Source organism: Acinonyx jubatus, chromosome A3 (genome assembly GCF_027475565.1).
Source record: "Acinonyx jubatus isolate Ajub_Pintada_27869175 chromosome A3, VMU_Ajub_asm_v1.0, whole genome shotgun sequence".
Lineage (NCBI taxonomy): Eukaryota > Metazoa > Chordata > Mammalia > Carnivora > Felidae > Acinonyx > Acinonyx jubatus.
The window spans coordinates 108238540-108257771 of NC_069388.1; the positions used below are offsets into that span (position 1 = coordinate 108238540).

Here is a 19232-nt window from a genome sequence, read left to right on the forward strand (position 1 = left end):
ATCGATATCTTGATGTGTCTGGTTGATTAGTCATTTAGTTTAGTATTATTATTCTTGATAAATATAATAGATCTGATTCATTTGTGTCACTTTCTGGACTGTGTTTAATAGTTTTATTGAGGACTCTTATTTTGTTATTCAAACAATGTCATTACAGTGAAATAGAATTTTTACAGATTTCGGTAGCGTGTTTGAAAGGTTAGGTTTTCTGTTTTATTTCCAGTACCTATACTGGTGTTAGAGCTCTCCTGGTAAGCTCTGTTGTGCTTTGCTGTCTTTAAGGAACAGTCTATTGTAATTTTTCTGCTTGGACCCTTTTTTTTATAAACACAAGTTTGTTTGTTTGTTTTCCCTCCATTACTAGGCTTACTGTGAAGATGTGGTTATTAGCCCACCAGAGGATACACTGTGAAACCTCAGTAATTCATAATTAAAAGAAATCCTTTTCAAAGAAATGTCCATTTATAAAATTTTCAGTTAACAAATATTGAGTATCTGAGATTTGCAAAGCAGTAATTCAGGGTTTGAATAATGAGTGACATAAAAGTTTCTTGCAATCCAGTTGGCTTGTAATCCAGTTAGGGAACTATATAACGTAAAATATAAATTCTGGACAGTTCAGTTTTATTAATTCTAATCATGCAAATTATATTGCCTACTAGTGCTCTTTAGAAATAAGAATTTAATGAATAGAGAATACTCGGTAACTTATATTTAGAGAATATATATTAAACATTTTCTAAAATCCATAAAAGTAAATTCACAAATAGTTATAGCTTTGATTGTTTTTTTCTTTAAGTTTTTAAAAATATTTATTTTTTCAGGAAAAGAAAGAGAGAGACAGAGCATGAGTGAGGGAGGGGTAGAGAGAGAGGGAGACAGAGAATCTGAAGCAGGCTCCAGGCTCTGAGCTGTCACCACAGAGCCAAATATGGGGCTCAAACTCACAGTCCCTGAGATCATGACACGAGACGAAGTCGGACGCTTAACCAACTGAGCCACCCAGGCACCCCTTGCTTTCATTGTTTATAATAGCTTACTTAGCAAACCATTTTTAAATGTATAGGGTTAACTAAAAGTTATGAATTGTGAATTGAAGGGTGTTTAAATGAATGAGGCATCATTCTTTAGTTATCTTAAAATAGTAGTCTGTCCTAGTTTCACAACTTGACAAATACTTGTACATTGATGTGTGGAAGAAATGTTTGAGTGCCAGAAACACTGCCAGGTTGTGGGAATAAAATAGCGAACCAGATATAGATAGTACCTGGTCAAGGGGCTTATGGTTTAGTAATCAAAAGGTGGAGTTAATGCATTTCCAAGTCCAGAAATAGGTAAAAATAAAGAGGTCCGTAATGAAAATTACAGTCTGTAGTGTATTAATCTATTCTCTTCCATAATTAGGTATTATATATTTTTATAGTCTGTCAATACACAATGAATGCAATAAAGGTAAGGAAGTTTTACAGTCACATAAGGGTCTTAATCTTAAGGCAACAGACTAGCCATTTGATTTTTAAAAAAATCTTACAAGGCGTGCAGATGGCGTCACTTGGAGCTTCAGTTGCTGCACAGGGTTATTGAAGACAATGGCCAAGAGCAAACTAAGAGGGCAAAGGGTCCAGGAATGGATTTCATATAGCGAGCCAAAAAATTTTAAGACTAAAAACAAAGCAAAACCAGTTACCACTAATCTTAAGAAGATAAACATTGTGAATGATGGAAAAGTTAACAGAGTGAATAAAGCTTTTGTAGATATACAAAAGGAACTTGCATGTTTCTCCAAAGGACTTTCCCTTGAACCTCTGCAGAAATAGTCAGTTCCTCAGCAGTGTCATGAAAACGAGCCAGTTAATGTTGATGAAGCGACAAGATTAATGGCTCAGTTGTAAGACACTGGTGATACATCAAATACCCCAGAAAGACCAATAAATTAAATGTTTTATATACAGTTTTAGTTTAAAAATAAGTAAAAAATAAATAAATAAATAAATAAATATTTAAACAATCTTAAAAGCAGAACTGAATGTAATGCCATATGTCTGGGATTTATGGGCCAGAATATATTCTCAATTAATTTGACAAGGAATCTTCAGTTGTCTTTATGTTAAATACATTTTAATTCTAATGAAGGGTCAGGGAAGGGGGCAGCAAAGCTAAAGGAGCTTTGAGGAACATCTCAGTAAGAAATTCTAAAGCCAGTTTCCTTATAGATCTACTTCCTTTCTAGTCAGAAAGTTGACAGTGTTGCAGCACTTGAGATAGCAATAATAATAAAGTGACAGTAATGGCTGCTGACATTTGCTGAACATGTATTGCGGGCAGCATTGTGCTGTCTTCCTTAATCACCACAGTACCCGTTGAGATAGGCCCTTAACCCTCTCCGCAGATGAGGAATTTAAGACTCGGGTCAGCGGAGTATCTTGCCCAGAGTCACATAGCTGACGTGACTGGTGGAGATGGGACAGGAACCCAGGTTTCCTTTCTCCAGAGCCAGTGCTTTGTACAATGTGATTTGCTACTGCTGACTAGAGCTAGGTGTCTTCCTGAAAGCAGACAAGATATCCCAGTATGTATTGAAGTACTGTCATGATGTCATTAATCAGTGTTTTTAAGTCACTTCATCGTTTAATTACACAAGTGTTCTGCTAAGAAATAATTACATACAGAGTTTTTAACATGCAGACATCAACTGGTATAAATGTTGATATAAAAATACCAATTGTAGGGGGCTCCTGGGTGGCTCAGTCGGTTAAGCATCTGACTCTTGGTTTCGGCTCAGGTCACGATCTCAGAACTTCATGGGTTCAAGCCCCGCCTGGGCTCTGTGCTGGCAGTGCAGAACCCGCTTGGGATTCTCACTCTCTCCCTCTCTCTCTGCCCCTTCCCCACTCACCCTATCTCTGTCTCTCTCAAAATAAATAAATAAAGTTAAAATAAATATCAGTTGTATAAATCAAAAACATTATGTCACAATTTAACTCACCCACATCAAACACATGATTGTGTGTTTCCAGAAGCAGTCGTGAATGATACTAGCGGTGAAAACAAATCTGGAGCGGCAGACATCGCAGCAAGCCAGCATGTGATGGTCTGTGCCCTCCAGGAGCTCGGGAGCCTGGTGCAGAGCCTGAATGCTACCGCCTCTCCTCTTATTCAGGAAGCATCTATAGGTATGAGAATTCATTTACTTGCTGGGATTCTTTTCACTATTTAAAAAAGAAAGTCAGAAGTGTGACTGATACTTAACTCCTGATTAGTTGCTTGTCATCATAATTAGCAGTTTTTAGATCATTTAGATCAGTTGGGTTTTATTTAAGTTAAGATTCACTGTAATTGTAAATGTTGAATAAATAGTGAAAGTTTAGGGAGACAAAGACGTCATGGTAGTTTGTAATAATTGGCTAACGTTTGTTAAATATTCATTTAATTTTTACATCATTTGTATTTTATTAGATGTAATTATACTCTCTTTTGTAGAAAATGTTTCTTTGAGGTTCTCTGCCGTTTCTGAGATGATGTTATGTGTTTTCTGGCAAAGTTCTGAATGTATGTGACTAAAACCATAATGATTATGATTTTAATCATTGTGTTACACGTAGTCTTCTAGTTCATGGAATCGTTGGACTTCGTTAAAGAGTAATTTTTTGAGTATTTCTTCTTAGGACTTTTGGAGACTGTGACTTCCGTGCTTCTTCATCCGAGTATGGCTGCTCGGCTTGCTGCCGCATGGTGTTTGCGCTGTGTGGCTGTGGCATTACCTTTCCAGTTGACACCCTTTCTAGACAGGTGTGCCGAACGGCTCAACAACTTGAAAACGTCACCGGAAGCCGTTAGTGGATACAGCTTTGCAATGGCTGCTCTGTTAGGTGGAGTTCATCAGTGTCCATTGGGCATTCCTCATGCCAAGGGAAAGGTACGACGGAATTATGAGTGCTGTCACGTGGGCTTTAGTCTCTATTGGAACACCTCCTGTGTTTAATGCTGAGCTGGGTGATCAATCAATTTTAATATAATAGTATAAAATATAGTGTTATGCTAATATGGAGTTGACAGACCCTAATTCAAATTTGATATTTAATTCTTTAATTCTGTTGTCTGGGGGTAGTATCATTTTATTTTAGAGAAAAAAAAAACCCCAAACCCTTAACAGTTATTATGTAGAAATCAGAGCTATTCTTTCAGCTTTTAGAGATAAAAATTCACAGTGCTCTATTCAAAGATATCAGGAGAATATGCTATTGCATTTAGCATTTTGGTAATAATAATCAGAGGTTATTATGAGTCAGTTTTTTTCTTTTTCTAAATTTTTTTTTTCAACGTTTTTTATTTATTTTTGGGACAGAGAGAGACAGAGCATGAACGGGGGAGGGGCAGAGAGAGAGGGAGACACAGAATCGGAAACAGGCTCCAGGCTCCGAGCCATCAGCCCAGAGCCTGACGCGGGGCTCGAACTCGCGGACCGCGAGATCGTGCCCTGGCTGAAGTCGGACGCTTAACCGACTGCGCCACCCAGGCGCCCCTTTTTCTTTTTCTTTCTACTATACCTACTAACACTATTATGGTTTTTTTTCTCAAGAATATTATGGGGCGCCTGGGTGGCGCAGTCGGTTAAGCGTCCGACTTCAGCCAGGGCACGATCTCGCGGTCCGCGAGTTCGAGCCCCGCGTCAGGCTCTGGGCTGATGGCTCGGAGCCTGGAGCCTGTTTCCGATTCTGTGTCTCCCTCTCTCTCTGCCCCTCCCCCGTTCATGCTCTGTCTCTCTCTGTCCCAAAAATAAATAAAAAACGTTGAAAAAAAAAATTTAGAAAAAAAAAAAAGAATATTAAACATTTATGTAAATACTGTCTGCAACTTTACATATGTAGATTGGGGCTAGGTTTTTAACTTCTTACTCTTCCTGGGACATTAGGCCCAGATCCATTCACTCTTACGAGCTCCATAGCTACCACTCGAATATTGGCTTCCATCTCCCTTTGTCCTTCAACTGCCTCCTCTCTGATTATCCTGCCTGCAGTCTTTCTCCCGTCTCCCCACACCACTTGCATTTTTCACATTAGCTCCAAGACCCTTAGGGACTACCCGGTGCTCAGAGAGTAAATAGAATCCCCTCGGTCTGGTAAACCGGCACCTCCACAATTTGCTGTCATTCTACCCATTCATTCTGCGTTCCCACTGCTCTACTTAGACTAGTCGTCTTGCTCTCTTTCCATGCCTTTTGCAGCCTTCATGCCTGTGTTCACACAATAGCATCTCATCCCCCTTCTTGGTCACATGAACCAAACATATCTGTCTGTTTAGAGGCCCAATTCAAGTTCCATCTCTTTTATGAAATTTCTTCAGAGCTACTCTGTCTGCGATAACCTTTGCCCTTGTGGACCACTACTATATCTGCTTACTCTTTTGTCATTCATGTGCTGCTTGTTACTTCCCATTTCCCTGTGACTTCTCGAAGACTTTAAGTGCTGTAAGATGATTTTAATGGCAGAAACATATTAGGAGTTCAACAAATCATTTAATATAGGATAATGGTGCTACCAGTAATAGCATTTATTAAGTGGTTTCATGGACCAGCAACTGTTCTGAGTGCTTTGCTGTATTAACTTATTTAATCCTTGCTGGAGTGAGGTTGGCATTCCTATTACTCCTATTTCCCCGGTGAGGGAACTGAGGCAGGGAGGTGAAGGTGTCCCAGATCAGAAAGCCAGGAAATGACAAAGCTGGGCTGTGAACCCAGGCAGTCTGGCTCTAGAGCTCTCTCTCAACCACTGTGCTGTTCAGGGTCTCCTCACAGACGACAGTGTGATCGAGATGAAGTAGGTCTTGATGTTGGATCTTTTAAAACATGTTAACAGGAACAACAAAAAAGAACAACTTCCTTTTTTAATAAGGCGCACTAGCTATGTATTTTCTTACTTGGTTTCTTTAACTTGTTTCAGTTAAAATCCAATTCTGAACTTCTCTTGCAGATGGTAGTTAGTATCGCTGAAGATCTCTTACGAACCGCTGCTCAAAATAGCAGGCTGTCTTTACAGCGCACCCAAGCTGGATGGCTTTTACTTGGAGCACTTATGACTTTAGGTATAGTTATATCTGAGTAGGATGTCGTCTTACTCTGTAAGTGTCAGTAGATTATAAATAAAATGTAATTTAAAAGTATTAAACTTCACATTCTAGACTTTGAATGACATGGTAAAATGGTGAAGGTGTTTTTCCTCTCATTTGGGAGTAGATTTCTATTTCTGGTAACTTCTGCTTAAGTACATTTAAGGAGAAAATGGTTAACAAAGTTTCACCTTAAAAAATAACAAAGTGTCACCAGAATAGCCCTGGTCTAACTAACTGGCTTAGTGTTAACCAAATGAGATAAGAGTGTGGGGCCCATTCCATCCCCAAAGTGATGTGAGTGACATGATTTTAGTGGGGTGATAAAGTCACATTCCAGTGGTCTTGTTGGTGCGGCTTTTCTGGAGTTACCCTTCTCCCCTTCACTTTCCCAAGTGCTATGATAAACCTGACATGCAGGCAAAGTCTAGCACTGTACATAGAACAGAACTGTTGTCATGGTGATGGCGTGTGTCTTCTTTTTAGTTCACATGTCCAACTTCCAACTTTAGTAGTAGATACGTGTTTTACTTACTGAATAAGAAGCACTTTGAGTTAGGGAGGAAGTGGGGGAAGGTGATCAAAAAGTAGAGACTTGCAGTTCTGAGATGAGTAAATACCGGAGATGCGATGTCCGGCATGCAGATATACTGCTATGTGACAGACAGGAAAGCTGTCAAGAGAGTAGTAAATCCTGAGGCTTCCCATCACAGGGAGAACATTTTTTTGATTTCTTTTTCTTTTTTCTTTTCTTTTCTTTTCTTTTCTTTTCTTTTCTTTTCTTTTCTTTTTTTTCTTTTCTCTTCTTTCTCTTTCTCTTTCTCTCTCTCTCTCTTTCTCTCTTTCTCTCTTTCTCTGTTTCTCTCTTTCATTTTATTGTATCTATATGAGATGATGAATGTTGGCCAGACCTGTTGTGGTGCTCATTTCACAATATTTGTAACCCAAACCTTCACCTGATACAGTGATGTATGCCACTTATTTCTCAATCACACTGGAAAATAAAAGAAACATTTTGAAACTCTTACTGTCACAGATGAAGGTAGAGTGAAATGATATTATTAAAGCTTGTGTGGGGCTCTTTGACTTTTGTTTGTAATGTTTGTTTTATGTATGTATGGTTTCGTATTCTCCTTTTCTCCATTAGGACCATCTGTAGTTCGATACCATCTGCCCAAGATGTTGTTATTGTGGCGAAATGTTTTCCCTCGTTCTCTAAAGGAATTGGAGGCTGAGAAGGCCCGAGGCGATTCTTTTACCTGGCAGGTAACATTGGAAGGTCGTGCCGGAGCTTTATGTGGTAAGAACTGAAAGGGGTGTGCTCCCAGAATATAATTTTATTACGAAAATATTTGTGAGGTTAAGGAGAATCACTACTTCAGATTTTTATGTTAATGTGTAATGATGAACTCATAGACTTGTAGATTTAGAAAGAAACTTTGTAAACTAATTTATTTATTTTGGGGGGTGGGGAGAGAGAAAGAGAGCCCGCGTGCATGCGTGCATGAGTAGGGGAGGGACAGACAGAGAGGGAGAGAGAGAATCCTAAGAAGGCTCTGCCTGTCAGCACTGAGCTCAAACTCACAAACCATGAGATTATGACCTGAGCCAAAACCAAGAGTCTGACGCTTAACTGACCGAGCCACCCAGGCATCCCATAAATAACCTAATTTTGAGATGGAAATGAAGCAGTGACTTGAAAGAGGAGGTTAGCATTAGTGGTCATCAGACAAGACTTAGAACCCAGGCCTCTTGAGTCCAGTTATTGCAGTCTTCTACCTGTCAAAGAGGCACTGTCACCACATAGAAAACCCAGTAGGTATTTAAAGGAAGAAGACACTCAGGATCTCCCAGGTCACTGAGTTGACAGTGAGTCTTTTCATGATGGACAAACAGCTGTTCCCTCCAGCATTATCAAATCTACAAATGTTGAGATGCATTTTTTTAGACATCCACATTACAAAAATTATGAATAAAATTGTTTTTGTTTAGAAGTCAGCAACTTACAGGAAAGGCTCCAGTTTTGTTTCAACTGGGAACTAGAATTACACTGGGTGACTCTGTTCTTTTTTGGTTGGAAAGTGCTTCTTTTTCCAAACCGTGGGAAACAGATATATGCTTAAATCATAAAGGTGGCAGGGGAAGGTGTCAGTTTTGTTCCCAAACATCTGAGAGCTCTTTTTGTCTTAGTTCTATTGCTAAAGAGGCAGCAAAGATATTCCTTCTCACTGAGCCACTTTGTCCACCCTTGGTTCTGTCTTGCTTTCTTTGAGGTTATCTGAATTCAGTGATGTTAACAGACCTTTGAATTCCCACTCACAGAAATCTCCCTAACAGATATCTTCCCTCCCTCCACCTTTCTTCTAGCCTTTTCTAATGATGTTTCTCTGTAGTTGCAGTTAGTTCTTTGTTTGATTTGACCTGATTTCAGAACCTTATATTTCATAATAATTAAGAATTAAAAATTTTATCTAGCAATGAGGAGTTTTGTCGCACATTGCCCTGAGCTCCTGACTGAAGATGTGATTAGAAAATTGATGACCCCAATTGAATGTGCCATGACCATGATGTCACAGTAAGTAAGCGATTATAACAAGTTAATGTTCAGTTTTACATACTTATAAATAATCATGTTTTGCACTCCTCTCTAATGTCATACAGGAAACATGTAAAACTTTACTTTTTTAAAATGAACTTAAAAACTATAGTCATGGAATGAATTGAAATAAAATTGTATTTTATACTGTTCCAATAAAGGTCACAGTCTAAACTAAGATGAAAATGTTATACTTGCCAATGTATTTTGACAGTACATCGATACATTGCTGAAAATGTCTATAACACTTATTCTAGTAAGCTGACACCAACTGTACTTTTGATATTTTAGCATTCCGTCTGTAATTAAAGCCCATGGAGCTCATCTGAAAGCTAGTGCAGCAATGGTCCGTTTAAGACTTTATGATATCTTGGCTTTGTTACCTCCAAAGACTTATGAAGGTAAATGAAATTTGCATTATCTAATAAAAATTCTTCAGTGTATCTTTCTAGTTCTTCACAACATTACAGAGTTCTGACCAAGGCTGTCCCCTGACCGTACAAAGGAAGACAACCATTTTACTTTTCTTCATGTAGAGTAGCTAACTCTCGTTGAGCACTTACTGTGTTCCAGGTTTGTTCTAATCCCTTTACGTGGATTATCTCCTTGGACTCTAACCACAACTTTATGAGGTAATTCACCTATATTTTATAGATGAAGAACCTCCGGTGTACAGAGAGGTGATGTAACTTACCTAAGTCTGAGATCTAGTAAGTGGCAGAGCTTGGATTCAGACCCAACTGGTTCAACTTCAGAGTCTCTGCTTTGAGTGGCTAAAATGAACAAATCAGGAGACTACAGATGCTGGAGAGGATGTGGAGAAACGGGAACCCTCTTGCACTGTTGGGAATGCAAACTGGTGTAGCCACTCTGGAAAACAGTGTGGAGGTTCCTCAAAAAATTAAAAATAGACCTACCCTATGACCCAGCAATAGCACTGCTAGGAATTTACCCAAGGGATACAGGAGTACTGATGCATAGGGGCACTTGTACCCCAATGTTTATAGCAGCAGTCTCAACAATAGCCAAATAGTGGAAAGAGCCTAAATGTCCATCAACTGACGAATGGATAAAGAAATTGTGGTTTATATATACAACGGAATACTACTTGGCAATGAGAAAGGATGAAATATGGCCTTTGTAGCAACATGAATGGAAGTGGAGAGTGTTATGCTAAGTGAAATAAGTCATACAGAGAAAGAACAGATACCATACGTTTTCACTCTTATGTGGATCCTGAGAAACTTAACAGAAGACCACGGGGGAGGGGAAGGGGAAAAAAAAAGTTAGAGAGGAGGGAGCCAAACCATAAGAGACTCTTGAAAACTGAGAATAAACTGAAGGTTGAGGGGGGGTGGGAGAGAGGGGAAAGTGGGTGATGGGCATTGAGGAGGGCACCTGTTGGGATGAGCACTGGTGTTGTATGGAAACCAATTTGACAATAAATTTCATATTAAAAAAAAACAACAGAGGCGCCTGGGTGGCTCAGTTGGTTAAGCGTCCGACTTCGGCTCAGGTCATGATCTCACGGTTCGTGCATTCGAGCCCCGCGTCGGGCTCTGTGCTGACAGCTCGGAGCCCGGAGCCCGCTTCGGATTCTGTGTCTCCCTCTCTCTCTGCTCCTCCCCCGCTCACGCTCTGTCTCTCTCTCTCAAGAATAAATAAACACTAAAAAACAACAACAACAACAACAAAGTCTCTGCTTTTAATCACCATCTGAAACTGCTTCATATATATTATAATATAGCCAATAATTTAGGAATCTTGAAAGAGAATAATAATGTACTCTATAGATATCAAATATTATGTAAAATGTTAATATTAAAATAAGCCATTGATTTGTCTTCACTTCAGCCATGTCCAAGAATTCTGATGTGCTCGGCTTCATTGTCTGCACATCACTGGGTAATTAATAAATAATAATTGCGTCATATTTAGTATATTTAAATAAATATTTAAAGCATGAAAATATTTAATATATTTAGTAAATTTAAATGTTTTAAATTTAAATAGTAAATGTAATAGTTATTGTAAATATTTTCTCTAAGTTTTTTGTTCCTTTAAATAACTTGGGCTAAAACGCATAATACAATAATAAAAAAGAAAGTACCATTATTGTATTTTAAAACCGCATTAAAGTATTTGATACAGATTTTTTAAAAAAGAGAACAGGGGGGACTTAATTATCTCACTTGATCTTAGCAAGAGGCTGAGGAGCGATGGGACTTAATTATTTTATCCCTGTTGAACATGGTGCTTCTTTTTGTGGGCAGTGATTGCAGTTTTCATAAAAACTATTCTTTCATGTCTGATCTGAAGTTCTGTTTTTTTAGGATCTTTCAACGCACTTCTTAGAGAACTGGTAGCAGAATTCACTTTGACTGACAATTCAGCCAACACAACCACTTCCCTCCTCAGATCTCTCTGCCATTATGATGACAGTGTTCTTCTTGGTTCCTGGCTTCAAGAAACTGATCATAAATCAATTGAAGACCAGGTAGCAAACTACACAGGGAATTGAAATACTACGTCATCAAAAGCAATGGGGCTGTTACAGATTGTTATTTGAAAAGGAAATATTTCAGACTAAAGTTTAATTTTATTTTAGCTTCCTTAGACATTTAAAGATCGCTTCCTGGTGGTAGAAAAAAATAGTGAAAAATGGTGAATTTCTTATGTTCTTTTAAAAAAAGACTTACTAATGCCTCTTTTAGTGAGTTTTCGTGAGTTGAAGTTATTCCTGATATTGTTTTGCTTACACATTGTAAGGTGGTCAATATACAAATGTTAAAATGAATAAGTATTTTCTTAAAATTATACAAGGTGTTACTGATGGCTTTTTTTAGTGGCCAAATAATATTTTTATCTATTTAACATTTTTCAGATTCAATCATTTTTGTTTTTTTCTTTTTTTTCAAATTCAATCATTCTTGGTTTTTTTGTGCTGTTGTTACCTTTTTTCCTTCCTCTCATTCTGTTTTTCATGCCTAACTAATACTTAGTGAGTTTCTTAAAGTAGATTTTGAATGATTTTTATGTCCTTCTTTTTGTAGCTCCAGCCAAACAGTGCATCTGGAAGTGGGGCTCTGGAGCACGACCCATCCTCCATTTACTTACGAATCCCTGCTGGAGAAGCTGTGCCTGGTCCTCTCCCGCTTGGGGTTTCAGTCATTGATGCTTCCGTGGCTCTTTTTGGTGTAGTGTTTCCTCATGTTTCTTACAAACACCGGTTAGTATAAAATCAATCAAATAATTTTAGTTTAATATAAACTATACCAGAGAGGAGGTGGGTGGGGGGATGGTTTAAGTAGGTGATGGAGATTAAGGAGGGCTTTTATTGTGAGGAGCCCTGGGTATTGTATGGAAGTGTTGAATAACTATATTGCACACCTGAAACTAACGATTACACTATGGTAACTAGCTGCAATTTAAATGAAAACTTTTTAAAAATAAAAATAAAAAAATAAAAAATAAAAACACTTTTTAAGTATTTAACATAATAAAGCTGTCAGGAAAAACATATATATAAATTATATTTAAGCAATAGATTTTCCCATCTCAGTTACCTGCAATAAGGTAAACTACTACTTAAATAATAGGCTTATAAATTTAATAATGTAAGTGACACATACATGATGAAAAAAATTGCTTGAAAATTCCACATAATTGAAACTTTTTAAGATCTGGCTCTGTGAACTGGCCTCTGACATCCATTGTCTTGTGGACTGTCTTAAAACAGGAAGATTTTCATTTCAATAATTCGTTTGCGAGTTTTTAAGTAGGTTTTCCATATCTTTAATTAGAGACATCACTTTGCTAACTCTTTTTTTTATTACTGAAGAAGTTAATGAATGTGAGGTCCATTCTCTAATAGTGTTTGTCTGTCATATGGTTTAGTCTGGGACTTAGGAAACTAAAGTAACAGGTTGTTTTTCTAATAGGAGCATTTTGGTTTGCTGTATTCTGTGTCCACAGACACTATCCCTAATTTTTGTAGGCATTTTATCTATTTATGGTGGTTTTCTCAAGAGGAAGAGTGAAAATGAATTAGTGTAAGACACTCATAGGTAACTTGTTTAACAAAATATGCTTTTAGGGGTGCCTGACTGGTTCATTCGGTGGAGCATGTGACTCTTGATCTCGGGCTTGTGAGTTCAAGCTCCACGTTAGATATAGAGATTACTTAAAAATAAAAAATCTTTTTAAACAATGCTTTTGAGGGGCGCCTGGGTGGCTCTGTCGGTTAAGCGTCCGACTTCGGCTCAGGTCATGATCTCGCGGTTCGTGAGTTCAAGCCCCGCATCAGGCTCTGTGCTGATGGCTCAGAGCCTGGAGCCTGTTTCAGATTCTGTGTCTCCCTCTCTCTCTGACCCTCCCCCATTCATGCTCTGTCTCTCTCTGTTTCAAAAATAAATAAACGTTAAAAAAAAATTTTTTTTAATAAAAAATAAATAATGCTTTTGAAACATTGTTAGGTTTGTGTATAAAGATAACATAAGTATAAAAAATAATGTAAATATTATCTTTAAAAAATGCATAGGTTACTTGGTTAATTGCTTTTTAATTTGAGGAGAAAAATTTCCGTGTAAAATTTCACTTTACCCAGGTATCTTTAAGAACATTTGGTTGTCACATAAATGAAGAATATGAAAGGGGAAAGAATCTCATAAAGCATCTACTTTAATATCCTTGTTTTAAATCAGGAAATCCAGGTCTAAGAGTTTGTGGTTTGCCCAAAGTTACACAGCTAGTTATGAGAGCTGTAAGTAGAGTCCAGGATTATTTTGACTATATTAACTCACTTTTGTAGAACAATTAAATAAATTACATTAACAATTAATAACTTAAATATCCAGTGATAGAGGAATGAGTCTATCAATTATGGAAGGTCAATAGGTTAGAATTTTTTTTTACATGGACAATGTTTTGATATGCTCCTTATACAATGTTAAATGATAAAAGTAAAATAAAAGGCAAGAAGTGATCCCTGTCCTGTATTTTAAAGAAAAGACCTGAGAGGAGCCTGGGTGGCTCAGTCGGGTAGGAGTCCGACTTTGGCTCAGGTTGTGATCTCACAGTTTGTGAGTTCGAGCCCTGCATTGGGCTCTCTGCTGTCAGCAAAGAGCCCACTTCAGATCCTCTGCCTCCTTCTCCCTCTGCCCCTCCCCCCCTCAAAAATAAATAAACATTAAAAATAATGATGAAAAAAAAGACCTGAAAGGAAATGTATCTGAGGGTAAGAGTAGTTATTTCTGGATATAATTTTTTGTTACTAATCTTCAAATTAAATGAAACAAATATTTTATAAAAAAGAAAAAACATTTTTTAAAGTAAGGTTTTTAAAAAGGTTATGTATTTGAGATCAGTCATAGGTAAATCATGCTTCTGGTAGTGTGTGTGTCTTCTTATGTGTATGCTTGAAAGCAATGCCCAGTCTCCTCATCCTTAGAAGATGTGGGTCTATGTCAGAGCAAGTATTAAGTAGTCAATTTTAGCCCCCAGTAACTCTCAGTGGAGTTTTACTGAAAGATTAGGTGATTTCTTCCTATGTGATATTTGAAGAATACTTTGACCTGAGACCTATGGCCTATTGTAAATTAAGCTTAAATCCTTATAGTGACCTTAGGGAGATCCTGATTTCCTACTTTAGATCATAGTTATTTTGGTACTGAATCCAACATCCCGGATTCCTTTGCCCATCTGATTTATTTTTAGAAGAATCTGAAATCTCATTCTCTTATCGGAATAGTCTCAAATGGCTGTGATTTTTTTTTTTTTTTTTTTTGCTGACTGTCTCATTTAAAAAATTTGAAATAAAAAAAAATTCACTTCTGATTTTTTACATTAAACGAAAAAAATGACCAAAGCTAAATCCCTTTAAAAACCTCCCAGTTGGGGCGTCTGGGTGGCTCAGTCGGTGGAGCGTCCGGCTTCAACTCAGGTCATGATCTCACGGTTCGTGAGTTCAAGCCCCGTGTCGGGCTCTGTGCTGACAGCTCAGAGCCTGGAGCCTGTTTCAGATTCTGTCTCCCTCTCGCTCTGCCCTGACCCTGCTTTGCTCTGTCTCTCTGTCTCTAAAATAAATAAACATTAAAAAAAAATTTTTTTTAAATAAAAATAAAAAAAATAAAATAAAAACCTCCCAGTTAGCTTCTGAGAATAGGACATGAGGTACAATTTTCTTCCATGTGAGTGTATTTTGAAAAGAAGAAAAAAATTATGCCTCATTTAAAAATTTCCAACTGAATCTTCTACACAGATGCATAATTAATGATTGCTAATTCTGTTCAAGAAACCTTGAGCACCTACTGTATACCAGGCACTTTATTAGATTCTGGCATTAATGTTAACACTGAAATTATGACCTTATTTTGTTCATTGAAACTTAATATTTAGTCTCTTGCCTTGTTCCACTTAAAAACCGCATGCCCCTATATCAATTCAGGAGGAGCTCGGGTTTGAACCAGCTGCAGGAATGAAATAAAAATGAGACAGCATGGGGCATTATTTGTTACCAATTAGCTTATACTCTTTTTATGTATCTTTTTTGAGCCATATTTGAATAAAAAGTATTGCTAATGTGATCTTTATTCTGTTTTCATAGATTACAAATGTTGGACCACTTTGCTGAATGCGTTAAACAAGCCAAAGGCGTCCGTCAGCAGGCTGTGCAGCTTAATATTTTTACTGCTGTTCTTAGTGCACTAAAGGTATTTACTTTTAAAACATAAGTTTTTTGGGGACACCTGGGTGGCTCATTTGGCTGAGCATCTCTTAATTTTGGCTCAGGTCATGATCCCACCATTGTGGGAATAGCTCCAAGACGGGCTCTACACTGCATGTGGAGGCTGCTTAAGATTCACTCTCTTTCTGGGGCGCCTGGGTGGCGCAGTCGGTTAAGCGTCCGACTTCAGCCAGGTCACGATCTCGCGGTCCATGAGTTCGAGCCCTGCGTCAGGCTCTGGGCTGATGGCTCAGAGCCTGGAGCCTGTTTCCGATTCTGTGTCTCCCTCTCTCTCTGCCCCTCCCCCGTTCATGCTCTGTCTCTCTCTGTCCCAAAAAAAATAAATAAAAAACGTTGAAAAAAAAAAAAAAAGATTCACTCTCTTTCTGTCTCTGTCTCTCTGTCTCTCTCTCCCCACCCCCCTTCCCTCTCCCTCTCCCTTTCACCCTCTCTCTCCCTTTCACCCTCTCTCTCCCTCTCCCTTTCACCCTCTTTCTCTCTCTCTCTCTCTCTCTCTCTCTCTCCCTCTCTCCCTTCGTTGGCCCCTCTCCCCCACTTGAGCACGTGTGTACATTCTCTCTTTCAAATAAAATAAATAAAAATTTAAAAAAAAACATAAGTATTCTGAACTAAGATTTTAATTAATGCCTTTAATAAGGCAGGTATATCTAGACCATTATGACGATTATATGTATATCACTTGAAAACTGTGTTTTTACATTAGTTTAACTAAATTATTAGAAACTATTTATTAGACTCATTGCAATATAGTTTAATAATGTTAAAGTTCATTTTTTGATCTGATCTTTCAGATTTTATAAGTTCTAGTAAGTTTTCTTGGAATTTTCAAAGATGTCTGACTAATAAAATCTTGTATTCTACTTGAGGTTAACTAGATAAAGTTTGAGTTCCATTTGTGGTTTAGACCATAAATCAGGAGAGACTATGTTATACAGCTGAAAAAAGGCTACATTTAGAGACTGTGTTGTGGTTTAGATCTCATAGGTTTATGTCTTAAGCAGTTCCTTAACCTTTTGAACCTCGGTTTCTGTATGTTTGAAGTGAAATAACCAATATTTTGCCTAGCTGTCAGAGTTCATGCACTGTTCTATGCAGCCTACAGCCTCTCGTGACATATTTGAAAACTTTTTTATATTATTCAGCACTAAGCTTGTTATAAGGTTTACCGTTAAAATGACAGCAAATACAAGTGTTTAAATGGGCGTGAATTAAATTGTGTTTTGTAAACATCAGGGAAAAGGGACATAGGCATTGAATACAGAAATAGAAGTTTGTATCATTTATATAACTATTAGTATATGCCCTATTTAGAGACCATCAGCTAATATGAACATCTGAGTTTTTTAAAAAAGAATTGGGTAGTCAGTCTTCCTTAGTGGTTGGAAGGTGAGTGAACCAACTGTAATATTGCTCTACAGTATACTTTTCTTCATAGATTTGCTTGCTAATGCCCCTGCTATGGCTAACATTTTCTCCAGGCACCATGAGTTGGATTTTTGGTCTCATGTAAGCTAAGTTCCATGTTCTAGGTGTACCTAGAACAGAGATACTAACATTTAATATGATGAACAAAGTGTATCGATATCCAGTTACTGATTATTTTTACCTTATTTTATCTTTTCATATATATATTGAATGTACTCTTGATGACATAATTATCTTCTCTGGAATTTTTATAGAAACATGTCAAATTTTCATACTCATCAGCCTTTTTCCTTACCTAAAGTTCTAATGGTAAATGTCAATTAGTTGAATACCAGTTGACTTAATAGTATAGCATCCTTTATACATAAAAGCAATACTTTTATATAAAAAGCATCAGTCTTTGGATAAAGACACGTCCAGGGATTGTTCATCTTAGGGCTGATTGACTATAACCTTGTTATATATCATGTTGTGAATCATGTTTAGGAAAATGATTAGTTTAACGGGTATTGATTCTAGGCATAATATATGCATATGGAAGATGGCTGAAGCAGGGGAGCAGGTAGGTGAATGGGTAACATAGGTGAAGGGGACTAAGAGGTACAAATTCCAGTTACAAATAGGTCATAGGAATACAGCATGGGAAACATAGTTAATATTGTAATAATATTGTACATTGACCGATGGTGACTACATTTATCATGATGAGCATAGCTTAATGCATAGAATTGTCTAATCATGATGTTGTACACCTAAAACTAGGTTTGTACAGTATGTCAACTGTACTTCAATTAAAACGAAAAGATGGTTGATACATAATACCCCTATTTCATAGCAGCATTATTTACAATAGCCAAGATATGGAAGCAGCCCAGGTGCCCATCAACTGGTGACTGGATAAAGAAGATGTGGTATATATACACAATGGAATGTTACTCAGCTATCAAAAATAATGAAATCTTGTCATTTGCAGTGACATAGATGGAGCTAGAGAGTATAATGCTAAGTAAAATAAGTCAGAGAAAGACAAATACCATATGATTTCACTCATATGTGGAATTTAAGAAACAAAACAAGCAAAGGGAAAAAGAGAGAGAGAGAAACTACTCTTAACTATAGAGAGCAAACTGGTTACCAGAGGGGAGGTGGGTGGTTGGATGGGTGAAATAGGTGATGGGGATTAAGGAGTGCACTTGTCATGGTGAGCACTAGGTGATTAAAATAAAAACTTAAAAAAAAAGATGGTTGAAAAAAGGTGGGTGGAAATACATGTATATTTACAAAGATAGCAGCACATCTTTTTCTTTTATGTACTGTGAATTTTGAATTTGCCCCCTTCCCCCACCCCCTTTTTTGTTTTTAATAACCATAGGGCCTGGCTGAAAACAAAAGTACTTTAGGACCTGAGGAAGTTCGTAAATCTGCTCTGACTCTGGTTATGGGTGCTCTTGACAACCCAAACCCCATCTTAAGATGTGCAGCAGGGGAAGCTCTTGGAAGAATGGCTCAGGTGGTTGGGGAAGCAACCTTCATTGCTAGAATGGCCCAGTATAGCTTTGACAAGTAAGTGGGTCTTTTTACTGACAAGTAAGTTTCTCATAGAGACAAAGATGTCTTTTTAGTAGTCAATAATTATATTAACTGGGTGATATGCTTTCCACATGGTATAGCATATGACAAAATATTGTGTGTTTTTTTATAATGATTTTAATTTTCAATGCAGTAATTGTTTAAACTCCAGAACCTGGGAAAGTTGTCATATTATAGATACTTTTAAGGTGGTCAGGCTTCAGCCTTTGAGTATTACATAATGGAATCAAGCAGATTGTTAATACGACCTCTCTTAGTTAGTTATATGTACTCTGCTCTGAAGACGTGTTCTGGAAGTCCCTTTCTCTTATCTCTGCTCCTTACATTACTCTTTTTGTTAATTATTCATTTTTTGGAATAAGCCATTCTTTTTATAACTGCCAGCAAGTTTATCATCTTTTAAATTATCCCTGAAACAGGAAAAGTTGGTGTTAGGTTTTAAGGATTTCTTTGCATATTAATTAAAAAGAATGATCTCAGAGTTCCAAATAAGCATGGTTAAGATGATGCCCTTATTAGTGACTCTTGGTTGGTTGTTAATCAAGTACTTAAAGTAGACAAGTTGAAAATCAAGTGTGGTCAAGAACTGATACTTGAGTTATGTAAATTAACCACTGTATATTTTGAGTACTAATTACACCAAACTAGGCCATAATCTTTAACGAGAGAGGTGGGGGGGAAGCAATGGTTGTGAAGCAGTAGTTCTGAATAAAAAGTATTTTCTGAATTCTTGGTTATATGAGAATGGCTTTTCCCCGTCTTCAGACATGA

The 19232-nt window shown here is 37.4% G+C and overlaps 1 protein-coding gene and 1 pseudogene across 2 annotated transcripts in view; both read left to right on the forward strand.

Annotated features, from left to right (window-relative positions):
* HEATR5B (HEAT repeat containing 5B) overlaps positions 1 to 19232 on the forward strand; it is a 98000-nt gene that overhangs the window by 17113 nt on the left and 61655 nt on the right. For both annotated transcript variants that reach the window (XM_015076720.3, XM_053201024.1), the window contains exons 9-18: positions 3018 to 3173; positions 3666 to 3916; positions 5970 to 6081; positions 7253 to 7405; positions 8581 to 8680; positions 8993 to 9102; positions 11035 to 11198; positions 11755 to 11930; positions 15306 to 15411; positions 18244 to 18434. In XM_015076720.3, coding sequence (XP_014932206.3) covers positions 3018 to 3173; positions 3666 to 3916; positions 5970 to 6081; positions 7253 to 7405; positions 8581 to 8680; positions 8993 to 9102; positions 11035 to 11198; positions 11755 to 11930; positions 15306 to 15411; positions 18244 to 18434 — 1519 coding nt within the window. The remainder of the gene's footprint in view (positions 1 to 3017; positions 3174 to 3665; positions 3917 to 5969; positions 6082 to 7252; positions 7406 to 8580; positions 8681 to 8992; positions 9103 to 11034; positions 11199 to 11754; positions 11931 to 15305; positions 15412 to 18243; positions 18435 to 19232) is intronic.
* Positions 2 to 1947, forward strand: LOC106978968 (ribosomal biogenesis factor-like; annotated as a pseudogene).